Source organism: Mesoplodon mirus (genome assembly GCF_964341445.2).
Source record: "Mesoplodon mirus genome assembly, chromosome: 15".
NCBI classification, from domain to species: domain Eukaryota; kingdom Metazoa; phylum Chordata; class Mammalia; order Artiodactyla; family Ziphiidae; genus Mesoplodon; species Mesoplodon mirus.
Genome location: NC_138991.1, coordinates 55,508,420 through 55,533,893, shown reverse-complemented (window position 1 = coordinate 55,533,893; position 25,474 = coordinate 55,508,420). Strand labels below are relative to the sequence as shown.

Genomic DNA, 25,474 nt, shown 5'->3' with positions numbered 1-25,474 from the left:
TTTTGAAAGGAGGGGGCAGCAAAGCCTTTTTTTAAGACTTAAAAAAAAATTGATTGATTGACTGATTGATTGATGGCTGCGTTGGGTCTTCGTTGCTGCACGCGGGCTTTCTCTAGTTGCGGCGAGCCAGGGCTACTCTTCGTTGCAGTGCGTGGGCTTCTCATTGTGGTGGCTTCTCTTGTTGCGGAGCACGGGCTTTAGGCGTGCGGGCTTCAGTAGTTGTGGCACGTGGGCTCAGTAGTTGTGGCTTGCAGGCTCTAGAGCGCAGGCTCAGTAGTTTTGCTCCGCGGCATGTGGGATCTTCTTGGACCAGGGCTTAAACCCACGTTCCCTGCATTGGCAGGCAGATTCTTAACCACCGTGCCACCAGGGACACCTAGCAAAGCCTTTTAAAGTAATTCTTGACCCATTTTCACAAGCCCGGCCGAGCACGGTGTTTTGTACTTGTAATGGGTTATAATTACAACCATTGTTTGATGGCAGGTAAATGACATTATCTGCTGTGTTAACAGAAAGGAGCCTTCACCGTCTTCTCCTCTGTTGCCCCCCACCCTTCACTGATCCAGCAGAAATAAGCTCTGGAAGTGTCTGGTGTTGTCAGTGGCTTTGGCTGCCATCCCTAGGAAGACATGTGGAGTCGAGTGAGGTCTTGCGTTCCATGACAGGCCTGGGAGGCGGCGCTGTATGCTGGGGTGCGTGGAGGCTGGCCACGCAGGGCCACACCTCCTCCTGTGGGTGCCTTGTGTAAGAAAAGGAGCGTGGGTCTGGCGTCACCTAGTGCCCTCATCTCTGTGTGACCACGGGCGAATGTTCTAGCCGCTTTGGGCCTCAGTTTCCTCCCCTGTAAGATGGGAGAAGCAGGGCACCTAGCGAAGTGTCTAAGGCCTCTGTGTGTCGTTGTGCAGGTTGTACACTGAGCGAGGGCATGTGGCTCTCAGGACCAGTGTGAGCTGTGTCCACCCCGTGCGCCACTCACTGAGCCCCTGCGGGGCTGTGGCCGCTCAGAGACACACCTTTCCTTACAAAAGAGCCTTTTTGTGTGGCCCTGAAAGTGCTTGACATGTAGTGAGTGCTCAGAAAACAGTAACTGCTTTTACACTCTTGAGGAATCATTTATGGAGAACATGGATAAACGTGTCAAAGGATCTGGGGAGTAAGGTAAACTGAGATATGAATTCATCTTTGAAGGGTGGATAGCATTCTAGGAGACGTGCACAGAGGGAAGTGTAGGGGCAGGATGAAATTTCATATGATCAGTGTCGGGTTTTCCCGACATTTCTTTCTCTCCCCTTTCCACCTCTTCCCTCCCTTCTCCACCTTGCCCCTCCTCCCATCGCTTGTACACCATGCCAGGGAAATTCGTGGAAAGCCACTGAAAGATATTTTTAAACTTTGGATTATGGAGAAATTTAATGTAGACAGAATAGTGTAACGAGTGTTACACTATAACGTACCCCCTGTACCCATCACACAGCCTCATCCAGCTCCAGCTGCCAAGGCCAGTCCTACTCCATGCCTAACCCTCCATTGCCTTCACCTCCATATTCTTTTGAAGCAGATAGCAGACCTCTTGTCATTTCTTCGTCAACATCAGTGAAATGTTTTAAGCAGAGAAGGGATGTGATCGGGTTTGGGTCACAGGGAGGCCATTTGAGCGCCACCTTGGGGGTGGGGCGGAGGACAAGAGGGCAGCGGGGTGGCAGCTGGAGACTGTTGTGTTTGTCCAGGTGGGAGATGGGGGGCTTCTCAACCAAGGCTTGGGTGACAGAGATGGAAGAGTGGGGACAGATCTGAAGGTGGTTAAGGCTGTAGGTTCTGTGGGACCAGTGACACCGGATGTTTTTCTTGGTGCCGGTTTAATGGCATAATAATGGCCACCAGTTACGGAGCGCTCGGTGCCTGTGGGCTCCCAGCTGAGCGCCTCTTGTGTATATATCACCTTGCTCAGATCTCACAAAAACCCTGTGAAATCTACACTGTTAACCTCACTTTATAAATGAGAAACTGAGACCCAGGTTGGTGAAAGCTTCTTCCCGGAAGTCACAGCTAGAAGCGGGGGGAATCCCAGGTCGCTGGGCTCTGGAGTTTGTGCCTTAAATACCAGGCTGTGAGACCCCTCTGGTAATGCCACCAGGATGGGTGACAGGGGGTTTTTTTTGGCCGTGCTGCGTGGCATGCAGGATCTTAGTTCCCTGACCAGGGATCAAACCCGCAGTGGAAGCACAGAGTCTTAACCACTGGACCTCCAGGGAAGTCCCAGGATGGGTGACAGTTGATGGAACCTGTTTAAAAACTTCCACAGATGCTTGAGGCCTCTTGTGTTATTCTTCTGATAGGAACGTGTCTTTCAGCAGAGGGCTGGGACTCAGGGTTTTGTTTTTGCTTTTTTTCCCCTGTCCTTGCTCATTTATCTCAAACGACCACCAGGAAGGTGTTGGCTGCTCTTTTATTATTGCCGTTTCTGTATATTCTGCCTTTGCTCTTTAAGGGCCGTTAGTGGAAAGCAGGAAAGAAAAGGTGTTATCTGGGTGGGTAGCAGCTGCTGCCTTGTGTGACCTTTCTCAGCAGCTCTCTCGGTGTATTCTCTGAATGGTCGGGTGTCGGGAGAAATGAGGGCAAACGTCGGGGACAGGGACCCAGCAGCTCTGTGGCTGGGCTTTAACAGTTACCTAACATCTGTTTCTCAGAGGCATCCCGTAATTAATTAGTTCTGGGTGTTTCCTCCTCCCCCATTAAACCATAATACCAGCCAAATGTTTTTAAGCATCCCTTCTCTCAAGCCCGCCGTTCCAAGCACAGAACGGCTCGTTACAGAGGAGATGGAGGAAGCCTCTCTTGCACAGGAACTTATCCCTTGGCCTCCTTGCAGGCTTCTGCTTATCTCAGTGGCGCTGCAGTTGGAGCCCCCGTGGGGCTGTCTCGGTGGACTTGAGGATGGGGCTGCTCCCCGGGCTCCCGGTGAGCCTGTCGCTTGGCAGCTTGACTGTGATCCAGGAGGATCAGTCCCGAGATCCCAGAGCTCTACCTCGTCAGGGCGAGCCTGCACTCCTTCCCGGGGTCAGCCCCACACAGCACAGTCAGAGCGCAAGGTGGGCTGGAAGGCACAAGGAAACAGGAGACTAGGGAGATGCGGGACCCCGAGCCCCGCAGTCACACCGGCCCCCGCTCTTGCAGACTGGTTTTGGGCAATCGCTTTACCTTGCTGAGGCTTGCTTTCCTCATCTGTAAAATGGGCATAAAGCTCAACCTCCCAGGCCGTGGTGCCTGCTCCTGTAAAGCACCTGGAACACCGCCGGACCCGAGAAGGCGCTCCGTTACGACAAATTAAGGATCACTCACTGTGGCAGGCACTGGGCGCTCCCCAAACTCTGTCATCGCTTTGTTCCTCATGACAAATCTGGACAATAGGGAACAATACCCCCATTTTAAAAGAAGGTACCAAGAGTCAGAGGTGTGAAGTAATTTACGCCAGGTCACACGGCAGTGAATAGACAGGACCTGGGTTTGACCTTCACGCCCCTCGTTTCTCCACACCTGGTTCCAGGCCCTGCTTAGAGGGCTCGTTGATGCCAAACATCTCCAGGTATTCCTGACAGCCCCCTGGAATGTCTTCATGTTGGAATTTTCATTTACACACTGGTTTGCACAGTGCCTTCATATGAAGCAATGACCACTTTGAAGAAGGCCCACCTTGGCTGCCGGCCAAGTTTCTGGGTTTCTCCTTGGACCCTGAGTTTCACAGTAGCTCCTGCCTTTGCTAAGGTTCTTGTTAACTCTGGGCGCTCCTTCCCTTACTGCCAGGGTCCCCCCGAGGGGCCTGGTTGCAGACCGGTCTGTGATAAGCCAGACTGGGCCTCGGGAGCAGCCAGAGACGGTGCCTTTTCCCGGAGTGTGCGCGTGATGGTGCCCCTTACCTGGGTAATGCTCTCTGTACTTGATCCCAGGTTTATCACCTCCTCCAGGTCCTCTGGTATCTTGAGATGCCAGCTCAGCATCCTGGTCATGGTATATGCAGAGAAGCAGAGTGGAAAGTCCAAAACATGGACTCAGAAATTTGAACACCAGTTCTGCTGCTTGCTTCCTGTGCGGCCTTGGGCAAGGTGTTTACCTTCTTTGTGCCTCTGTTTTGGTTTGCTGCTCGGTTCCTGAGCCTCTCCTTCCTCCTCTGGGAGATGGGCATGATCAGGCAGCTGCGGGCAAGGCCCACCATCAGTCTCAAAGAGGACGATGGCAGCTGTGATGTTTTTTTGAAGACGTCTGTGACCTCGGCTAGGTCTGGACATGTGTTGTTTCAGTTAACGTTCCTGATTTTCTTAGTCTTCAAGCCTAAATTGACTCTGTACAAGGAAACAGGGTATATACATCTAAAAGACCAACAGATGTTGATAACATTGGTTCTTATTTTTCTTTTCAATTCTCTTCACAAATTTTATCCAAAAATGGTTGTATTTTGGCTTTCTTCATCGTTATTATTAGTCATTGTTTCTAATAATTATTAATGCAAAACGTTGTTTCAAGTATAGCATCTGTGTTGTTGATAGGTGCTTCTCAAACTTTCTGTGCTGAAGAGCCAGTTTTTGGGGGGTTTTTTGGGTTTTGGTTTTGTTTGTTTTTAAGTATTTCCAATTCATTGCAAACTGGTACTTTTGTAAAATTAAAAAAAAAAAAAACCAACAAAACCAACTAGAAAAATTCCGGAATTCCTGGATTTCATACCAATATGAAATTGCTTCAGATGTTTCGAAATGCTTATTGTGAATTTCTGTGCTTGCCTCAGGTGGATAGCAGACAGCTCACATCCCTGCCCCAGTTCACGGCCCCCTGGGTTGCAGACTTAACTTTGCCATTGCAGGAGTAACAGCGCTGCGCGTGGTGGTTGCTGCCATCTGGTGTTGGCCAGCAGGCTTGATGTGGTTTTTATCTGGCTGTGCCTTTGTTCACCTCCTTGAGAATCTGGAAGTTGAGAGCTGACAAGTGGAGGAGCTTCCGTGACATCCTGATTTTACAAATGATGAACTGAAAAACCTAGGTTTCTAGAACTAGGGAGTGGCCCCACTGTAATTCACACCTGAGTGTGTGAAATCCTTCCCCTTTGTCTTTGACAGTGGTTCGTGAGCCTGATTGATCATCACAGTCACTGGGGTCTTTAAAAAGTATTGCTCTGGGGGCTTCCCTGGTGGCGCAGTGGTTGAGAGTCTGCCTGCCAATGCAGGGGACATGGGTTCGAGCCCTGGTCTGGGAGGATCCCACATGCCGCGGAGCAACTGGCCCCGTGAGCCACAATTACTGAGCCTGCGCGTCTGGAGCCTGTGCTCCGCAACAAGAGGGGCCAAAATAGTGAGAGGCCCGCGCACCGCGATGAAGAGTGGCCCCTGCTTGCCACAACTAGAGAAAGCCCTCGCACAGAAACAAAGACCCAACACAGCCATAAATAAATTAATTAAATAAATTAAAAAAAAAAAAAGTATTGCTCTGGACTCCCCCACATTGAATCAGCATTTCTGGGAGTGAAGCCCAGAAATCTGCATTTCTCAGAAGCCCTCCGAGCAACTAATGATCAGCTTGCTTTGGGAGGCACTGGTCCACACTGTGCTGCTTCCCTCTGCTCTGCGGGACTGACTCATCTCCTTAACCCCTGAAGGGCTCCTGTGCCCCAGGGTGGAGGGCAGGGAACACAGTCAGTGGCTCTGACTCTGATGCCTTCGGCTCACAGCCTGACCTCTCTGAGCCTCGAGGCCCCATCCACAGGAGGCCCTGCCCACCTTACAGGAGGGTGGCGAGGGTCACATGAGCTGATGGATATAATAGTTGGTGTTCAAAAGTATGTTAAGGCAAGTGGGCACTGGCTAGGGCTTTGTCTTTACCTAGGCGGGCGCAGTGTCTTCACCGCAGAGGGAGGTTCTAGATCCCTCCCCACAGCCAGTGTCACTGGGACCCACAAACAGTTTGTGTGTTTTATAAAACTGAGGTAGATTCTGAGGCATCAAGTGAACATTCTCAGAGAGTTTGAGTATGTGACCAAAAGAGTCTCAGTTGCTGTTAAAATTTGGGGCTGTCTTGGGCTAATAAATCAGGAAGTGTCTAATTCGGTACGGTAGCCAAATGAGGAGTGAAGCAAGATTTACTTGAATGTGATTAGATAGAACATTCTGATATAAAAAGAAGAGCCAGAGGCTTTTTTTTTAAATTTATAATCTTTTCATGATTTGGCAGGTAATTATGATAATTCCTGGGATTTTCACAGACTTAAAAGCTTCTTCACAGACACATTATTTTTGGAGATCATCTTCCCTGATGCCTCAGCTGGAAGGGATTGCTCAGTCTCCTGAAGCTCCAAAGGCATCATCTTACAATCCCCAACTCAAATGTCACCTTGATGACGCCTTTCCCCGTCAATGATGACCCTTTATGCCAGGGATACTAAATAGGTGTCATCGCCTAGGCCAACACACTGATCAGTTGGTTAGGGCTGACTGGGTATCTTCTTGAGGAAGGTAGTGGTGATTGACTAGTGATGTCTGCCAAGTGGCAGGCAGTGGGAGAGAGCAATGGAACCTGATAGATTTCACCAGTTCCCTGTGGTTGGGCATTTAGGTGGGTTCCAGCCATTTGGAGCTAAACTTCTGCTTGAGCACGTGTGCAAGTAGAGGCACAGGCTACTCCACAGCAGGGGTTTGCTAAGCCACAGGTCAGTGATTTCAAAAGTTTGACAGATGTTGCCAAACAGCCTAGTGACTTAAACTTCTTAAATCTTTCTACCGTCTTCTCTCCAGCCTAAACGACAAAACCCAAATGTTGACTGATAAGCATTCACACCTTATTAGCTCATGAGCTGTGCACCTGCCAGACATAACTTGGGAACCGTACCTGCCGCCATCCACGTGTTCCCTTGGGTCTTTCAGAGAATCGGGGCTCAGTTCCCAGTGCTTTGGCCCATGTTGGGCTCTGTTGGAAGCTGCATCAGCTGTGGTCAGTGTATCTCCACCTGGCATTTGCCTCTGACTTTGTCACCGTCATAAGTGTTGTCAAATGGCACCTCCTCCTTAGCCGCCTTCAGATTAGTTTTCGAGGAAATACAACTGCTGAGAGTAGTAAGAAACATGACAGACTTCTACAGTGGCCCTGAGTGTTGATGGTGCCAGAACACAGTGAGTGCCCGGCTGTGATTTAGGGCATGGATCGGCCACAGGAGGCTGCCTGGCACGTGTCAAGGCCGATTTGAGAAGTGACTCCTGAGTCTTGTCTCTGGGCAAGATACCCCATCCCAATACCCCATCTTCCAAGTCCTCTCTCTCTGAGCTCTAGTCCGGTTTGTCTGACCTCTAGGATGTGAACCCCATGACTTTCCTGCACCCCAGCACTGAGAACAGTGCCTGGCGGACAGTTAGCAATTCTCTTGGTGACATTCCTGCTTTGGAGACGGTGAGGCTGTCTCCGCAGCCGTCTGAGCCACTTGTTAAGGAACATGTGGCCCTTGTCCATGTGGCTTCCAGAGACCTGCCTCTCCTCCTCCTCCTCTTTCGTGTCCCTTTCACGTGGTCACCCACCATGTAGAATGAGCTTTCATTCACTGAGCATTTGCCACGTGCAGACATGGTGCCAAGCCTGCTAAGGGCGGCAGCTCATTTCATCCACACAGCGGCCCCGTGAAGTGAGCATTTTTTGTTTGTTTGTTTTTTGTTTTGTTTTGTTTTTAACATCTTTACTGGACTATAATTGTTTACAATATGTTAGTTTCTGATGTATAGCAAAGTGAATCAGCTATACGTATACATATATCCCCATATCCCCTCCTTCTTGTGTCTCCCTCCCACCCTCCCTATCTCACCCCTCTAGGTGGTCACAAAGCACTGAGCTGATCTCCCTGTGCTATGTAGCTGCTTCCCACCAGCTACCTGTTTTACATTTGGTAGTGTATATATGTCGATGCTAGTCTCACTTCATCCCAGCTTCCCCCTCCCACCCCATGTTCTCAAGTCCATTCTCTATGTCTGTGTCTTTATTCCTGTCCTGCCCCTAGGTTCATCAGAACCATTTTTTTTTTAGATTCCATATATATGTGTTAGCATTTGGTATTTGTTTTTCTCTTTCTGACTTACTTCACTCTGTACGACAGACTCTAGGTCCGTCTACCTCACTGCAAATAACTCAATTTTGTTCCTTTTTATGGCTGAGTAATATTCCATTGTGTATACGTGCCACATCTACTTTATCCATTCATCTGTCGATGGACACTTAGGTTGCTGCCATGTCCTGGTGAGCGTGGTTTTTAATCCCCATTTTGTAGGTGACAGGCCTCAGGCTCACAGAGGTTAAGTGACTCGTACAGGAGCACACTGTTAAGTGATCCAGCCAAGACCAGTCTTGCACCAGAGTCTGAGCCCTTAACTGCCTCTCTCAGCTACCTCCCTGCCAACCTCTGGGCCTTTGCACCTGCTGTTTTCTCTGTGGTTGTGTCTTTCTCCTCTTTGTCCACAGGATGACCTCCTAGAGCTCAGCATGTTTATGGAACGTAGAAGACCCGTGGTGCTGAGTGACCTTAGGGAGAGTTGTTGGGAGGAGAGGGGCAGGAGATGGTGTTAGGGGGAGAGACCAGTGCCGGACCCGGAAGGAGGGTGGATTTTTATCCTTAGGGCAGTTAGAAGCATTGAAGGTTTTAAACAGCAGGTGACAACATCAGCTGTTGCTTTGGGAAGATCACTCTTGGGGCTTGGTGGAGAAAGGATTGGAGGGCCCCTGTCTCTCTCTATCCTATTACCTGCAGCTATTGAGAATAACAAAGGAAGGTCAGGTGAAACCTGTAAATGCCCTCAGAGCCTCAGAAATCCTGGTAGGCAGTGGTTGTGCCTTTTATTTTGATGATAATGGAAACTATTTGTGATCTCACATTTCTCTTCTGAGGCTCTCTCTGAGTCTTGAATTCATTTCTAGTTATACTAGAGTTTGGAAAGAGTTGTTTGAGGAATAGTAAGCTCAGTGTGGTTTATGTAAGATGAAAGCCGTTTATATCAATAAGTGTTTGTAGGGATATGTAATGGAGAAATTCAGGGTTTCAGAGCTTTGCCTAGTAGCAATGAGCATTGCCATTTTAATGACTGCAGGAAATCATTTCATCAAATTTTGTCTCCTCAGTTCCATAGGATTTTCCCCCGCATTCCCTGGTGAAATGAAAGCTTTGTCTGATGTGGTCAAGTTACTCTCTGGCTGCAAAAGAGAACCAGCGTTTTGACAGCTCATGATAAACACCCCTTGAAGCTGGGATGTTTCAGTGTTTTATGCACTTATGGAAAATTGTTTTAACACTCTAGTTTCCACTGCCAAACAAAATAAAACAAAACAAAAACAAAGCAAAACCCTGCTTTGCTTTAGAAATGACAGTGGCACTTATTTAAAGCTTGCATTTTGTGGGGGCATATTAGCAGGTATTTAGCAGTGATATTGGCAGTTGTGTATGTTTCCTGCTTGCTGTGTGGTAAATGGATTCTCAGCCCTGAGGAAGCTCATGGAGGGTTTATGTGATTTCTGTGTGGAGGAGTTGAACAGGCATTATTAGTGATGTTGTATTTGTGAAGGGCCAAAAGATCATCTTAAGCTTTTTTTATACAAAAGGAATAAGGCAACCGGGGAATATTAAAAAAACGTTGTTAAAAGACTCAGTGACTTATTCTCCATTTGTTAATTGCGTGGCTATTGCGGTGTCTTTTATGCCATTTTCACTTTGCACTTCACACTGGTTTGAAAAAGGTGAGCATCTGAGGGACAGAGAGGGGATGACATTTGAGTGGAGATTCACAGAGCAAATTAATGGGTGCATCAGAATTATGGTTGGGAACCTGATAAATTTCATGTTGATTACACCTGGCTCCCCTTACTTTCAGGTGAAAATTTTTAATTCTTTTAAAGAGGCTAAGTGGTTGTTCTCTCTGATAAATTATTAGGAAACTAAAAAGTAAAGAAAAGTAGAAAGAATGGAAAGAAAAATACCCCTTGACTAATGTTAATATCTTTGTTTATTTCCTCCTATGCCTTTTAACCTTTATATAACATATCAAAAAAATAAAAATAAAAAGGAGGGCTTCCCTTTATTCCTCCTGAAGCATCAAGATTCAGGTTACTCTTTTTTTCCCCACAAAGCTGCTCCTTACATCCTTTCTTTATTCTGACAGTATGTTTTATATTTCACATAGAATACTTATTATAAATGTTCTGATATTATTTATGTGTTATATAGAATGTAGTAAGTACCTGGCTGAAGTCTGGGGTATAGGAGGGATGATCTTTTGAGAAGGGCAGAGGGACAGGGGCTAGGTGGGGTCTGCTTGACCTCTGCATTCTGGGGGGCTTCTCTGTAAGATGCTTGCCAGATTCTTCCTTCAGGGTTCCTGATGAGCATGGCAAGATTACATCCTCACATTTCTCTAAAACATTTAAATAAATTACAGTTGAATTTGATTTTAAGCCCCAATAAGATCACTCTTGTAATCAGAGAAATTACTGTATGTTTTGACCATATGGGATATCTTTGTTCTGTTTGTAAGTTACAGCTTGAAAGATCTGTTACTGATTCTGTACGTCAGTCATGGGCCATCTTATCGCAACCTCCATTTTTATTTATTTGGGATCAGCCAAGAGTATTGAAACATGGATAAATTCGCAGGCTCTTGGCAGGCCTGAATGGGCTAAACAGTGGAGTGGCAGGATTGTGGAGTGTGGCCCAGTGGTCAAGAGCCAGGGCTGCGGAGCCAGCCCTTTATTAGCTATGTGACTGTGGCCCAACACCTCTGACATTGTTCCTCTTTCTGTGAGGTAGGGGCAATCATATCTTCCTCGAGTATTTTCCTGGCATAGAATGAGCGGTGACCATAGGGCAGCTGTGCTGCTGCAGGTGTGTCTGTCACCCTCACTGTCACCATCCTCAACAAGGCTCCGGTTCTGTTTTCTTGGTTTTCAGAACCAAGGCCCTGATGAACAGAAATGGTCGGTCAGTCTACTTGTACCATTAGCAGGGAAATCCTTGACAGGCACAACTCGGATGAGAAAGAAAGCCTTTGCCAGAAAATTATTCATTTATTAAGAACAAAAGCCTAAGGTCCAAAAATGACCTGATACAGTCATATTGTTACCATAAACTGGGGACCATTGAGTCCATAATGTTAAAATCAACCAAGTCAGAAACGTATTCAACTTCTGAGTGGATCGCGTAGCTAATCCGTAAGTATAAGCAGTGTTACTGTGTCCAGCCCGACCACCTCCTGATGCCTTGCTGACAAGTGATGGTCTCGGAGAGGGCGGGGCGAATCGTGGGGAGGGTCCGCCCTCCGAGCCTCACTGCGTGGTGCTTGTGTGTTGCAGGTGGCAGAGATGCACGGGGAGCTGATCGAGTTCAATGAGCGCCTGCACCGGGCCCTGGTGGCCAAGGAAGCCCTCGTGTCCCAGATGAGGCAGGAGCTCATCGACCTTCGGGGGCCGGTGAGTGCTCCCACCCGGCAAGGCCCTGGCCTTGCCATCCTGCCCACACCGTCTGTCGGTCCACCCAGCCTCTGCTGCTCACAACCGTGCTGTTACGTGTGTTCAATGTCAAGGGTATGGAAAAATACAGAGGCTAAAAGAGGGAGCATCCGGGTACCCACCATCGAGATTTTACGTGCATTAGCCTTTACCACATTTGCTTTCCTTTGGGTGGGAGGGGGTAAAGTAAATAAAATGCTACAAAATCTGTCAAAGTCCCCTTGGCACCATTTCATGCCCTGTACCCATAATCGATATTCTGAAATTGGCATATAGCCTTCTCTTCCCTGTTTTTATAATTACTACATGGATAAATTTCCATAGAAATAAATAGTTTAGGTTTTGTGTAACTTCTACCTACATGGTATACTTGTACATATCTGTTTGCCCCGTGTGTATGTGTGTTTATGTTTATTTAGTATTATGGTTTGAGGACCATCCCACATAGATCTAATAGAGGGCTTTAAACTGCAGCACTCTTGATACTTTGAGCCATTTAATTCTTTGTGGGGTGGCTGTCCTGCGCATTGTAGGATGTTTAACAGCATCCCTGATTCCTACTCACTCGAGGCCAGTAGCACCCACCCAGTCATGGCAACCAAAGATGTCTCCAGACATTGTCAGATATCTCCTGGGGGACAGAATCACCCCGGTTGAGAGCTCCTGACCTAGTTTGTTCACTTTCTTGATTCTTTAATTCTCTGTTGAATGAAATGCTACACTATTTTAAATCTGGTTGTGTTCATAAACATGTAGGTTGTTTCCAGTATTTTGCTACTGCAAATCATGTTGCTGAGAGCATCTTGTCCTTTTGTGCACATTTGTAATAGCTTCTTCTTTGCTTTAAAACTTTCTTATGATGTCAAATGTTAAACACCCGAAGGTCGGCGGCTGTGTGATGCACTCACACGTAACCATTGTCCAAATGAGCTATTGTCAGTCATGGTCAGCCTTATGTCAAGTTACCAGTACCTGCTTTTCCCCTCCATATTGGTTTGAATCAAATACCAGGCAGTTTCCTCTGTAGACATTTCAGTGTGTAGCTGTAAAAATGAAGAAAACAAATAGAGTATCATGGTCAGGCCTCCATTATCAGTAATTTGTCTATACCGATGAATATCGGTGTTCAAATTTCTTCTTGTCTCATAATCTTTTAATAGTTTTTTTGAGTCATGGTGAGGAGTGACAGATCTAGATCTGTCTGCTGTGAAAGACTGGACTTTTTTTTTAAACGATTGAAAATTGTCAAACTTTGGACTCTTAACAAACCTTGTTACACCCATCCATACTAAACAGCCAAGAAGTATAAAAGGGTATGTTCAGTGAAAAATAAATCTCCTTCCTATCCCGGGCCCTTTATTGTCCTGCCCAGAGGCAATGACAATGATCCGTCCTGGGTTTCTCTTTACAGAGATGAGCAATGCTTGAGTAAGCCGCGCGCACACACCTACACGTTTAACAACCAGTAGCGGCTCTATCCCCTGTTCTGTATATTACTTTCCTCTCACCTATCTATGTACTTTGGACATCATTTTATTGTACTTCGCATGTAGACCTGCATCCTTCTTTTAAAGAGCTGCATTGTATTCCTTTGAACTGATAATACCAAGGTTTATCTAACCAGGCCCCCATTGATGGATATTGAGTTGTTTCCCATTTTTATTTTTACACCAGAGCTGTCAATAACATCCTTGTGAAATCCACATTTAGAATAGAAGGTTGTCTGGCAGCTCATGGGGCTACACTTGCTGGGTGTAGACCCAGAGATCTCGTCTTGCAAGCTTTCGGGGCACTGGGAGGACTAGCCTCTTCTTCCATCCTCCTCCATCTGTTGCGGGAAAACCCTTCCTGAGCGCCAGCATCTGTCAGGAACTCCCCGGTTGTCAGAGTTCCGACGGTGTGTCAGGCACACATGGGTCTTCACCTTCATTCTCTCATTTGATTTTGATGACAAGCCTGTGAGTCGAGTGGAATTGGCATCCTCTTTAATAAACATGGCAGTTGAGATGCAGAAGGGTTCAGGCCCCGCTGGATTTCTCATTATATTCCACCACGGTGCTGGGCCCCCAGCCCATCGGCTTTCTTCTTCTCCGGGTCCCTTGCTTCCTCCCTCTGTGGGGCCTTGGCTCCTGCTGTCCCCTCTGCCTGGAATAAGGCTCTGGGGCCCAGGTAACTCACCCCTCAGTATCTACTCATTGCCTCCTCAGGAAACCTGACCAGGTCAGATTTTCCATGTTGAATGTGATGTTTATATGTGTCTCTCCCTTCTTCTCTTGCTGTGATTTTACATTTATCTCTCACTAATCAGTATCTCCATGAGGTGCCCCTCCTTGAGGGCAAGTTCCATGTCTCTTTCTGCTCCCTTTGAATCCCATTGATTCACATAGTAGGTGCTCAATAAATATAAGTTGACTGAGTGAGTGAATGAGGGAATGTCACAGGTAATAAGTGGTGAAGTCCATTTTCCCTGGGCCCCTCTGACATGAAAGCCCATCTTCTCTCCTCCTGCCAGGCTCCCTCTTGCTTCCAGTTTGATTGCCCTTCAAGGCAGTGACATCCCTTTACCCAGAGGCAGCTCGAACCGTCATCAGATCCTTTCCTGCGGGCAGGTTGTGATGGCCAGAAGTGAGGAGGGAGTAAAGCGGTCCTGAAGGCTGTTGGGAAGAGCTGGCCATTTGGACATTGACCCTGAGGGGACATCTTGACCTTGTTGTTACTGCCTCGGGCCCGCTCCAGTCATCTGCCCAGAGCCAGACAGACGGGGCAGAGGAGGGAGGCAGCCGCAAACTCAGCTTCAGCTCTGGAGCCCCTGAGAGGCCTCTCCTGTGGGAGGTGCCCTACCCCGTCGTTTCCACTCTCTGCTGACCCCGGACTAGACTTCCTCCCAGACCGCCAGAGTATTTGAGGGCCTCACGGTCAGGACCGGGTCTGCCTTATTCGGAAACCCCGGTTTCCTCTTCCATCAAGTGGAGAGTAACGTGGCACTAGCCGCTTGGGCTTCTCCACGAGATGCTACCGGTAAAGGTGCTTGGTGGCGGGCACATGGTAGGGGCCCCGTTTTCACCTCTGAGTCCCCAGTGCCCAGCACCCTGCCTGCCACATCCTCAGTGCTCCATAAATGTTTGCCAAGTGAGAACTTCATTTTCATAGAGCAGAGGATGACTCCATGCACCAAATAATAAATTTTTTAAAAGATAGGTGCAGGGACACAGTTTCTTCTCAGTGATATCTTTTCATGATATTATAGACTTTTAAGAAGTCACTTATTTTAAGGAGAAGGGTTAAATCCTTATTTTAAGGATTAAGGGTTGAATCTTTTCCTTTTCTTTTTTTGAATGTAAGTATTTTTAGGACTCTCTCCTCATTATACCCCCCCCCCCCGCCCCCAGTATAAGATGTGAATGAATGCTGTAGTTTTTTTTTTTTTTCTTTTCGTTTTTACCTTTTAGCAGGATTTGATTACAGCCCTGAAAGTTCTCTGGGAGAACAGCTCCTATTTTGAATAATAAATGGAGACAGAGAAATAGAACCTTGTAAGATGACAGGATGTAGAGGTCAATTACAGTCACAGCACAGGGAAAGCTGAAGGCAAAACAGCTCATTAAGTGCAAGTTTGTTCCCACAGGGGAAGCAAACTTGGTCTCACTTTATGTAATTGAAGTTGGATTCCTCTCTTTCCTCCCCCTTCTGTGGGTCTCTATTTCTTTGTCCTAAGTACCGTTTAAGTGGGTCACTTCCACTTAAGCAGAAAAGACGCCCTGCCTGGTGTGGCTTGAGGTCTGTAGAATCGCTTCCCTGATTCAAAGCACCAGCCCTGTTGATTTGTCCTCCTGTCACCAGTCTCTCACCTGTCCCCTCCCTTGTCTGTGTGGTGAGGGCCACGTACTATGTGCTTGGTGTTGGCGTGCGTTTTTATCCTTTCCCCTCAGAACAATCCTGTATAGTATATAATGGACCTAATAAGGTCCATTTTTCAGCTTAGCAAACCGAGGCACAGAGAGGTCTCAGGACTCACCAGACTCACGTGAGGCACACGGCTCCGCAGTTGCACCAGATTGCAGATCCAGGACCATCTCATTCTTCAACATCATGCTGCTTACTCTCCTGTTTTCTTTCCTTTTTCATTTCAAGCAAAACTTAGTGTCTGTTGTGCTCCAAGCACAACCCCCCTGGGGATTTTAAAGATTCACATCCCTCTTTGGTGAAGCTCTCGCACACTCCACTCCCTGACCGCATCTCCCCCTTCCTTGTCTCCCCCTCTCGCTTCGTACATCAAAGTTGGTTGGGTTTTCTTTTTTTTCTTACTGATCACTTAATCTTGATATCAGACAGGCTCTTTGGAAATTTGGAATCGGGAGAAGGCAGAGTTTCGTAAGAGTGAAATAATAATTCAAAGGGTGCAGGCAGGTGGTGCATATAAAAAAGGAGGGAGTGCTGTGATAAATCATCTGGCTGCTGGATGCCAGGCTTCTTTGCTGTAGCACTTTCTGCCAGGTTGCCTCATGGCGGTCCATGAAGGGGCGCTCCGGCGTGCTTTGTAGGCATTATTTCCCCAGGGACCATCTTGTCTAAGATTTTTTTCAAGGGATGCATTGAGGAAAGTTAGGGCCGAGTTATGTATCATGTTCGTTACCCCACACGCCAGCTGCAGGGAGATCCTGGCAGCGTGGGTTGTCCCATGAACCTGCCCTGGCCTGGGCTTCACAGGGCCCAGAGGGGAGGAGGTGGCATTGCCTGGCCGTGGGGCGCACTGGGCCTGCCCCCGCTCTACCAGGGGTGAGTGGCCAGCCAGGCGTTCAGTCTTGGGTCCCACTGGCCTTCCACTGACTCCCCAGCTGGCCGGGGTCTCAGTCATCTGAACCCCAGGCACTTTGGGCCTTCTCCACACTGGCTCCCAGACAGCGGACTGCGCGGTTCTCTTGGATTCTCTGTGCTCTCTTTTGCTGTCTCTGTTTTTTAATCTCTTTGTTTCTTCTGTCTCTTTGTGTCTCTCTCTCCCTGCTCCTCTTTGTTTCTCACTCTCTGCTCCTTTCTTTCTTGGTCTGCCTCTGCCTGTCTTTCCCTGTCTCTCTCTTTCACCTCCTGTGTGCGTGTTGGTTTCTCTGCCTCTGTCTGTCTGTCTCTCCCCGGTCCTGAGTCTCTCTCTGCCACTGTCTCAAGCTTTGTCTCTCCCCTCCCCCTTCCCTTCCCATTGTCTCTAGTTTCATAGACATTTACATTGCTCTGTGGCATGATGACGATGCTATTCATTGCAGTTGCCTTGAAAAACTGCAAATCCTTTCCGTTTCGGGTTCCCTGAAGTAGCTTACAGTAGAATCAGCTTCCACGAAAGTCTTTGCAGACTCTCCCTTCTTGCTTGCATCCCTCCTGAGCTCCTGCCTGGCCCTTAATCTGTTTCAGTGACACTTTGTGCCCCAGCATCTGTCACTCTGTATTACCACTTTGTGTTGAATTTTCTTTTTTTTATCTGTGGATAGATAGCCGCCCTGTGACAGGGGCTGTGTTCATTTTCCTCTTCTCGGAGGCTGGCACACAGTCACTCAGGGAGCAGATGCTGTCTGAGTCGGGCCACGCACCTGCAGTATCTATGGAAACACTGTTAACCACAGTATCTGATCATCCAGAAAGGTGCTGTCCTGGAGGCTGCTGGATGCCAGAGACTTCCTGTTAATCCTCGCTGCAAGCTGCATGGTGTTTCCATGGGCCACCTTCCCTCCGTTATTGAAATGACTGAGCTGGTGGGAGAGAAAGACCAGGAATTTAAAACTCAGGGGTGAGACAGATGGACAAAGCTCACCTCAAGTTTTGTAATAAGGTCTACTTTGAAATAAAATGCTTCCTGGGACTTTCTTCGTATCTTTAAAACCTTCCGAGGGAGGGATCTCATTTGAGGGCTGATGCTATTTAAGTCCAGAGCTTAAAAGAAATATATTTTTCAGCTGGGTGGCACTTGCTGAATGTCTAATGATCAAGCACCAAATTGTCTGCCGTCCCACAGCAGCTCTAAACAGCGCATTCCAAATTATAAGAGGCTTTTTAATTCGGCACTTGGACATCCGTGTTCTAATCGTCTACCGTCTTGAAGGAGATTATTTTTAAAAGTGCCATTTAAGAGAGGCTGCTAAAAATATGTCTCACATAGAGGCTTAAGTCAGAAATATTAGTTTTTGTCACAAAATCATCCGGAAGGATGCTTGCAGAACCCACTTTAAACAGCTCAGTGCCAGAGAATAAAAGCCCCTCTTTGATCCCGGTTACCTTTTTCTGTCAATGGGCAAATTGCCTGCCTGATCACACGCCCCTTGGCATTAATGCTGGACTCACAGGTCTGTCTGCCCCCATGTGCCCAGGTCTTGCCCCTGGTTTATGCCTGGTTCACTCATGGCTGTGGGTAGTTGGGTTCCTTTGGGGAGCCCTGAGGGGCTACAGTTTAGCATTTGGGTAGACAGAGCCTGGCTACCCAAGGCTTACGGGTGTGGAACTTTGAAATTACATTTCCAGTAAGATCAGAGTTTTGTGTCAATTGACAAATGCAGCGCGTGCAAGCTTTGCCACAAGGCTGATCCCTTACTGATGCAAGTAGGAAGCACTGGCAAGGTACAGAGTCATCAAGACATGTTCACATCGGGCTCCCTGATGACTTCAGCTGTGGATTCAGGGAGGCATTTGCTGCCTGTCCGTCACTCGTGTTTTGTGAGGCTGTTTTTACACAGCGTGTGGGGCATGCTGCAGGGTTGTGGAGGACATGGGCTCCGCCCCTGAGAAGGTAAAGAGCAGAATATGTTTTGCCTGACTTGCGTCTCTCTGGTTTGACTGCATTGTGACTTGGTGTGGAGACAGGTCACTCAGAGACCTTTCCTGCCACTGACGCTGAAGAGATAGAAGCCAGGTTTACAAAGCAACGCTTGCCCCCGATTTTGCCTGCTTGCTCACGTGGCCATGTGATCACTTGGCTTAAGTTCGCTGCTCACAGCCCCACCAGCAGGAAAAAAGACAGGCAGAGACAGTCAAGGAGCTCTTGGGGCTCCCAGGCCCTGTGCCCCCCGTCTTTAACCACCGCGTCCTTCCTGACAGCAGCTCGCTCTTTCTTCTTTTGTTTTCATCTGACCCAGGAACTCGGAGTCCAATGAATTGAAATCCTGAGCTCATGACCCACACCCACCTATTAGAGGTGCAAACAAGACCTACTCTTCTTTATTTAATATGGTAGCCCTGATCTCACTCTTTGCCTTCTATGGAAGCTGCTCCCAGACTCTACCCTCAATGCTCCTGTGGGTTCAACCTCAAGACTTTGGGTTGCTTGGCTCCTAACCTCTGTGTATTTTATTGGCATGTAGGTGTCTCAATCTTATGTTGTTAGCCTGGAAAAGCTGTTCTTGAGGGTCAAGCAGCCATGTGGCCTGGGCTTGGACCTCTGTCCCATACTGTCAGACTGTGGTGCTGTCCTTGACTCATGTCATTTTTGTCATCCGCAAAATGTAGACTCTCCAGCCTCTTCCATCCTGTCTCCACTGTGCCTTGTCAATCCTACTGACTAAAACATGTCCATCTAAATCCTAATTTAATTGATTCTGTTTCTGCTAAATTAACACACACTGTATTTCCAAGGATACGTAATAGCCACGTGATTATACTTGTATAAACCCTCTAAATATATATGCTTATTTCTTAATAAATATCTTTCTCCACAATAACAGAGTTCCCATCTGATGAGTCCTCCTCCCCCACCAATTGCATGTGACTCACATTTTTTTTTTTAAAGATTTCTTCCTATTTTTTATAAATTAAAAAAAAAAAAGGCCCATCTCTTCTTTTTTCTCTCCTGGTCCATCATTAACTTGGGGCTGCCAAGGTGGAGAGTGGCATCTGGGTATCAGAGCGATCTTACAGTTTGTTCTGGAAGCGTTCCCAATCTCCTCGAAGTGGATTTATGTAACCTTCCAGTGGGAATAAATGCTGTTTTTTACTGTATGTGTCATGGAGGTTGATTCCCTGGTCAGCTGCTTTGTGGGATCCAGAGCCGATTGTGCCTAGATCTGCTGTTGTCTTCTTTTCTGGGAAACCAAGCCAAACCATTGGCTGCCTGTTCTTTTGAAAATGACCTCTTCCTGAGGGACGGCTACCATCTTGGAATTGCCTGTGGGGTCTGCAGAGCTGCTGCTCTTGTTTCTGAGGAAAAGGATTTTGCTGACCAGGGTTCAAGCTGTGTTCTCCCAGATGCACAAAGCCTCTGGGCCTTATCCACACCGAAGTGGGTGGCCGTGTTTTGAGATGTGATGGATGTTGCCAGCCAGGCGTTTGAGATCTGACTTTGACAAGGCTTTTGATAAAGTCAGAAAAACCTTGTGTCCGCTCAGTTTTTTGTTTTTTTTTTCCTGTCCCAGGGTGTCATGGCCTTTGCCAGCATGAGAGCATGTGCCTCCGATGAGAATCCCCTCCTTCCCCTGTTACAGTGAGACTCACAGCCAGCTGTGGCTCCCAGTGCCTCCGGACATGCAGATCTTTTTTTGGCCTTTTTTTTTTTCCTATTGAAGTAGAGTTGATTTACAGTGTTGTGTTAGTTTCAGGTGTACAGCAATGTGATTCAGTTGTGTATATTCTTTTTCAGATTCTTTTCCATTGTAGGTTATTACAAGGTATTGAATATAGTTCCCTGTGCTATGTAGTAGGTCCTTGTTGTTTATCTATTTTATATATAGTATTAGCCTTGTTTTAGAAAGAATCTGGCAGATGCTGCAGCAGGACCTGACTCTGGCCTTGTCCTCGCCTCTCGCTCTTGGGCCACGGAGTCCTGCCCCTCATCTTTGCTCGTGCCCTTCTACTTGCATTATCTTGCTTCTCTGCCTTTTGTCTTTCAGAAGACATGCTTTAAATTTTTTTTTATTAAAAGATACAAATAATATAAGAATATATTTTTGAAAGATATTAAGTACTATACAACTGAAGAGAGTATAAAATACAAGTGTCCCTCTCCCAGAGAGCCTTACTCTAAGAGTTTGGGTATGTGTTGCCTTCTCCTTTCTTCCCACCTTTACAGATCTTCCCCACCCTTCAAAATCCAGCTCATTCTAAAGCCCTCAGTGGCCTGGTCAGTACTGAGTTGCTTCTGTTTTTAACTTCTTCTGAATTCCTGTAATCCTTTTCCCCCTCTGAACCACCCATTTTGTCTACTTTTCTTATGTTGTCCTTTGTTTACTTATTAATGAATTTGTTCTGTTGACTTAGACCCAGTTGATTTTTTTCTGCCACTGGACAAAAGTTTGTTGTCCAGTGGAGGACACACAGAGACGTGTTACCACGTAACTGCAGTGGAGTACGAGGAGGGTCTGGCAGAGGGTAGGCTCTTGATACGTATTTGTTGAATGACTGAAGTAACAAACAAATAAGAGAATTATGTAGAATCAGGTGTAATGGTGGCACAATGTTGGGTTAATTAACTGCTGGGATTGTCCTGGAAGGCTTCAGAGAGGAAAGGCTTGACTTGGGTTTTCAAGGATGGGTAGAACTTGGTCGGGAAGATGGGCCTATCAGGCGGGGGGACTGGCGGTGTAAATCAATATGGTGCGTTCATGGATATTATCATCCACTAGTTTCATGGGTGTATCCTTAATGAAGTCCTTAAAAGTGGGAGTGACATTTACACTCCTACCTTCAACGGGTAACATTTATTGAGCACTTTTTTTTTTTTTTTTTTTGCGGTATGCGGGCCTCTCACTGTTGTGGCCTCTCCCGTTGCGGAGCACAGGCTCCGGATGCGCAGGCCCAGCGGCCATGGCTCACGGGCCCAGCCGCTCCGCGGTATATGGGATCCTCCCAGACCGGGGCACGAACCCGTATCCCCTGCATCGGCAGGCGGACTCTCAACCACTGCGCCACCAGGGAGGCCCTATTGAGCACTTTTTATACACCAAATCTTTCCCCAAGTGTTTTACATGTAGTAGCAAGCCCATGAGGTAGATATTACTGATTCCATTTTAGAGATAAGGAAACTAAGGCCCAAGTAAGATAGATAATGTCCCCAAGTCCTGAGGACTAGTAAGCGTGGAGCTGGTAGGTCTTACTTTTTGAGTCTTCATGTCCCCATCCCTAAATGGGGTGATGCCCACAAGAGAGAGTTGTATGAGGTTTGAATTAAATGAGATAATACCTCTAAATCACCCAAAGGAGGGGCCAAATATCAGCTTATCATAACCTTGAATAAAATAGCACCTCCGCCCCCTGCTTTATTTTTCTTCATGGCATTTATCACTGCTTGGCGTAGAGCTGTTGATTTTCTGTCTCCCTTTGTCTGTTGTATACTTGACTGTGTCCCCAGTACCTGGTAAAGAGTATTAAATATTTGTGGCATGAAGGAATGAATATTAGTTCTCACTTCCCACCATAGCATCCTGACTATGGATGGGGCTTCCCTGGTGGCGCAGTGGTTAAGAATCTGCCTGCTAGTGCAGGGGACACGGGTTCGAGGCCTGGTCTGGGAAGGTCCCACATGCCACGGAGCAACTAAGCCCGTGTGCCACAACTACTGAGCCTGCGTGCCAAAGCTACTGAAGCCCACACGTCTAGAGCCTGTGCTCCACAACAAGAGAAGCCACCACAATGAGATGCCCGCACACCGCAACAAAGAGTAGCCCCCGCTTGCCGCGACTAGAGAAAGCCTGTGTGCAGCAATGAAGACCCAACACAGCCAAAAATAAATAAATAAAATAAATAAATTTATTATTAAAAAAAAAGAAAAATACTTGATGAATTTGACTGAAGCGAAACATTCTATGCCAGTTCCCTACACCGACAAGGGACCATGGATTTATATGTCACGAGATGATCAACATTGCTGTTTTCATTTTTTATTTGCTGTCATGTTCAAGGAACTATCATATGTCTCCCACCCCGATTTTCGTGATGTCTCAGTTTAAGCGTTTCCAATTTGAGTATGAAATTATCCATCAGTCGCAGAGAGAATTTGTGTTGTCCTAACTGGGGAAACTGTTGATGGAAGAGCGAGGGCCGGCTGGAGGGGGCTTGCCCCCTCTGCCCCGGGCCCCCATCTGGAATATCACTTCTACCCCTGGACAGTGGTCTGATCTTGCCCATCCCCAGGATCCAGGATGATACCTTGTTTATTTATTCACTGCCTACACAGTAGCATTCTCCATGTGTTGGGGGCTGACCTGGGCACCAGTAATGCAGAGAATGGACTGTTCCCTGGGCCCTCCTAGTCAGCAGTGTGGTGGAGGAGACACTCACGTGAGCTGAGCTGAGATGATGGCATCCAGGCCCTCGCCAGAGCCCATAAGCTACAAGTATCTATTCTTGGGTATCTAGACCCCACCTCAGCAGAAGGAGAATCTCTGCAGTGGGGTCGGCGCACACCCCTCATTGCCTTGGGTGATTCTAACACAGATGGTGTTGAGAACCACTGACACCTAGAATTTAATAGAGTTTTTTGGTTTCATTGGATTCCGTTTGCCTTCTCTATATAGCAAGTGTAGTTGGTTTTCTATTTGCTAGAGTGATTTCCTTTTGAGTAAATTTTATAACTAAAAAAGGTGAGTTGATTTAAAAAATAACATAAACAATAGTGCAGGTAGTACGCAAATGTGGCAAACATCACAACGGTGCCTTGTGACCGGCTGATGTGTGGGAAGTACTTCTCTTTGTTTTATCACAGGATCAAAGTTTTAGGTCCCCTTATTTTGGTTCCCGTTAGCATCACTGGGTTGGATTGGGCAGTATGCCAACGATTCATGAAGGGGTAACACAGAAACAGTGAACAAAACTCATCATTATACTTGTTTAGGGACTGTGCTAGTTGTCTGTTTCTGCATAACAAATTGTCCCAAAACGTAGAGGCAGAAACAACATTTTGAAACAGCAACATTTACGATCTTACGGTTTCAGGAATCCATGTGGTTTATTTAGTTGGTTCTTTCTCTGGGTCCGGGCCACGGACATCTCAGGCCTGATGGGGGAAGGGTCTGTTTCCATACTCACCCGTGTGCTTGTTGGCAGGACTCAGTTTCTCAGGGGCTCTTAGACTGAGGGCCTTAGTTCCTCCGGGGCTGTTGGCTGGAGACCGTTTCTCACCACCCTGGTTCATCATAGCCACTTGCTTCATGGAAGTGAGCGAGCCAGGAAAGCATGAGAGAGACCAGCAAGATGGAAGTCGCGGTCTTTTATAACCTAACCTCGGAACTGGTTTCCCATCCCTTCTGCCTTCATCTGTTGCTTAGAAGTGAGTCAGTAGGGCCCACCCACTCTCAGGGAAAGGGATGACACAGGGCACGAATGCCAGGACGGGGGCCACTGGCCCGTATGTTAGGAGGCTGCCTAGCTTGGGACTGCGCTGAAGACACCCACTAATTCACATCCCTGTCACCTTGAGGGGCACCCATGGGAGAGCGTTCTCGCAGGTCCTAACGCCAGGAGAAGCTGTGCTTCCTCTCAGCATTCACTGTTTGTTTTTTATTTTGTTTGTTTTGTGGACACAGTGAATCTTGTAACTAGTTTTGTTTCACTCTTTGGTCAAGAGGCATTTGAGTCAAAATTACTGCTGCTTTTTTTTTTTTTTTTGCGGTACGTGGGCCCCCCCACCGCCGCGGCCCCTCCCATCGCAGAGCACAGGCTCCGGACGCGCAGGCCCAGCGGCCATGGCTCACAGGCCCAGCCGCTCCGCGGCACACGGGATCCCCCCAGACCGGGGCACGAACCCGCATCCCCCGCGTCGGCAGGCGGACCCCCAACCACTGCGCCACCAGGGAAGCCCACTGCTGCTTTTTGATTATAGAGAAATGATTGTATAGAAATTTATGATCTGGAAATTCTATGGCAGGACTTTCTGCATACTGACGTTCTCTGGTCTGGTCTTCCATAGTAGTTCTATTTTATTTCTTTCATCGCTCTCGTCCATTCTTTTTGTATTATTATACTGAATTGTATATATTCTTACATGTCTCTACCTTCACATGTCTTGGGGTTTGGGGAACTTGGTATTTGTCAGTTTTGCTGTTTCAGGGTGGACTCTTGGTTTCTGAGGGATCAACACCTCTGTTTTCTTAGTGCCCGGCGTTTCCAACCAAGAGTGTGTGGGCAGGGCTGGCAGTAAAACCCCTAAGTCACCTGGTTGCGAGGTGGGGGTGGATCACAACTCCTCAGAACTTGAGCAACAATGGCCAAGTCTGTGTTCTCCAGGCCTACACGTGCCTCTCTGCTTCAGTAACAGCATGGTTTGGCACAAGGCCCTTCACCTCTTTGAGCCTCAGTTTTCCCGTCTGTAAAATGGGGTGTGGTATATTAGGGTGGGCTGGGTTATGCTGCAGTAACAAAGAACTCCAAAATGCCATTATAGAAAACAATGGTTTCTGTCTCATCCATGTTGCGTGTCCTTCACCGGCTTGCTGGCCCTCTGCTGCATCTTGTCATCATTCTCACACCCAGACCCAGGCTGTGGGAGGGGGACAAAGCAGCCTGGCCGAGCACACACTCTATCTTCCACCTGGATATGAGACACATCACTTTTCTCTTATTTCATTGGCAAAGCAAGTCCCCTGGACACAGGTCACTGCAGGTAAGTGAGGACGCGCAGTCCTACCGGGCACCTAGAAGGAGCAGAGTTATTTGTGGCTGGCCCTGGTGACTTCCAGAGGTGGCAGCTTACTTGCCTCCTAGGGTGGTGATGGGACCTCAGTCAGATAATCTCTGCAGAGCTTTTGGTGCCTGGCACCTGGGGTAGCACTCACTGAACCGTGATACTGGTGGTAGTTATGGTGGCTCTGGTGGCGATGCTCATTAGAGAAGTAAAGCTTATCTAGGGGCCCACAGTTTGCAGACCTCTGTCTGATGGATGTATCCATTCAGTCCGTGTGTGTTGAGTTTCTCAGTTTCCCAAGTTCCACGTACTATGCTTTGAACTGGAGATCAAAGACAAGATCGACATGGTCTGTGTCCTGAAGTAGCTCCAGTCTCTCCT

At 47.5% G+C, this 25,474-nt stretch overlaps 1 protein-coding gene across 2 annotated transcripts in view; it reads left to right on the top strand.

The window, feature by feature from the left end:
- SNX29 (sorting nexin 29) overlaps positions 1-25,474 on the top strand; it is a 571,459-nt gene that overhangs the window by 338,476 nt on the left and 207,509 nt on the right. For both annotated transcript variants that reach the window (XR_014291539.1, XM_082600682.1), the window contains exon 16: positions 11,353-11,469. Coding sequence is in view for 1 of the 2 variants with exons in the window: in XM_082600682.1 (XP_082456808.1) it covers positions 11,353-11,469 (117 nt within the window). In the remaining variant the exon portion in view is untranslated. The remainder of the gene's footprint in view (positions 1-11,352; positions 11,470-25,474) is intronic.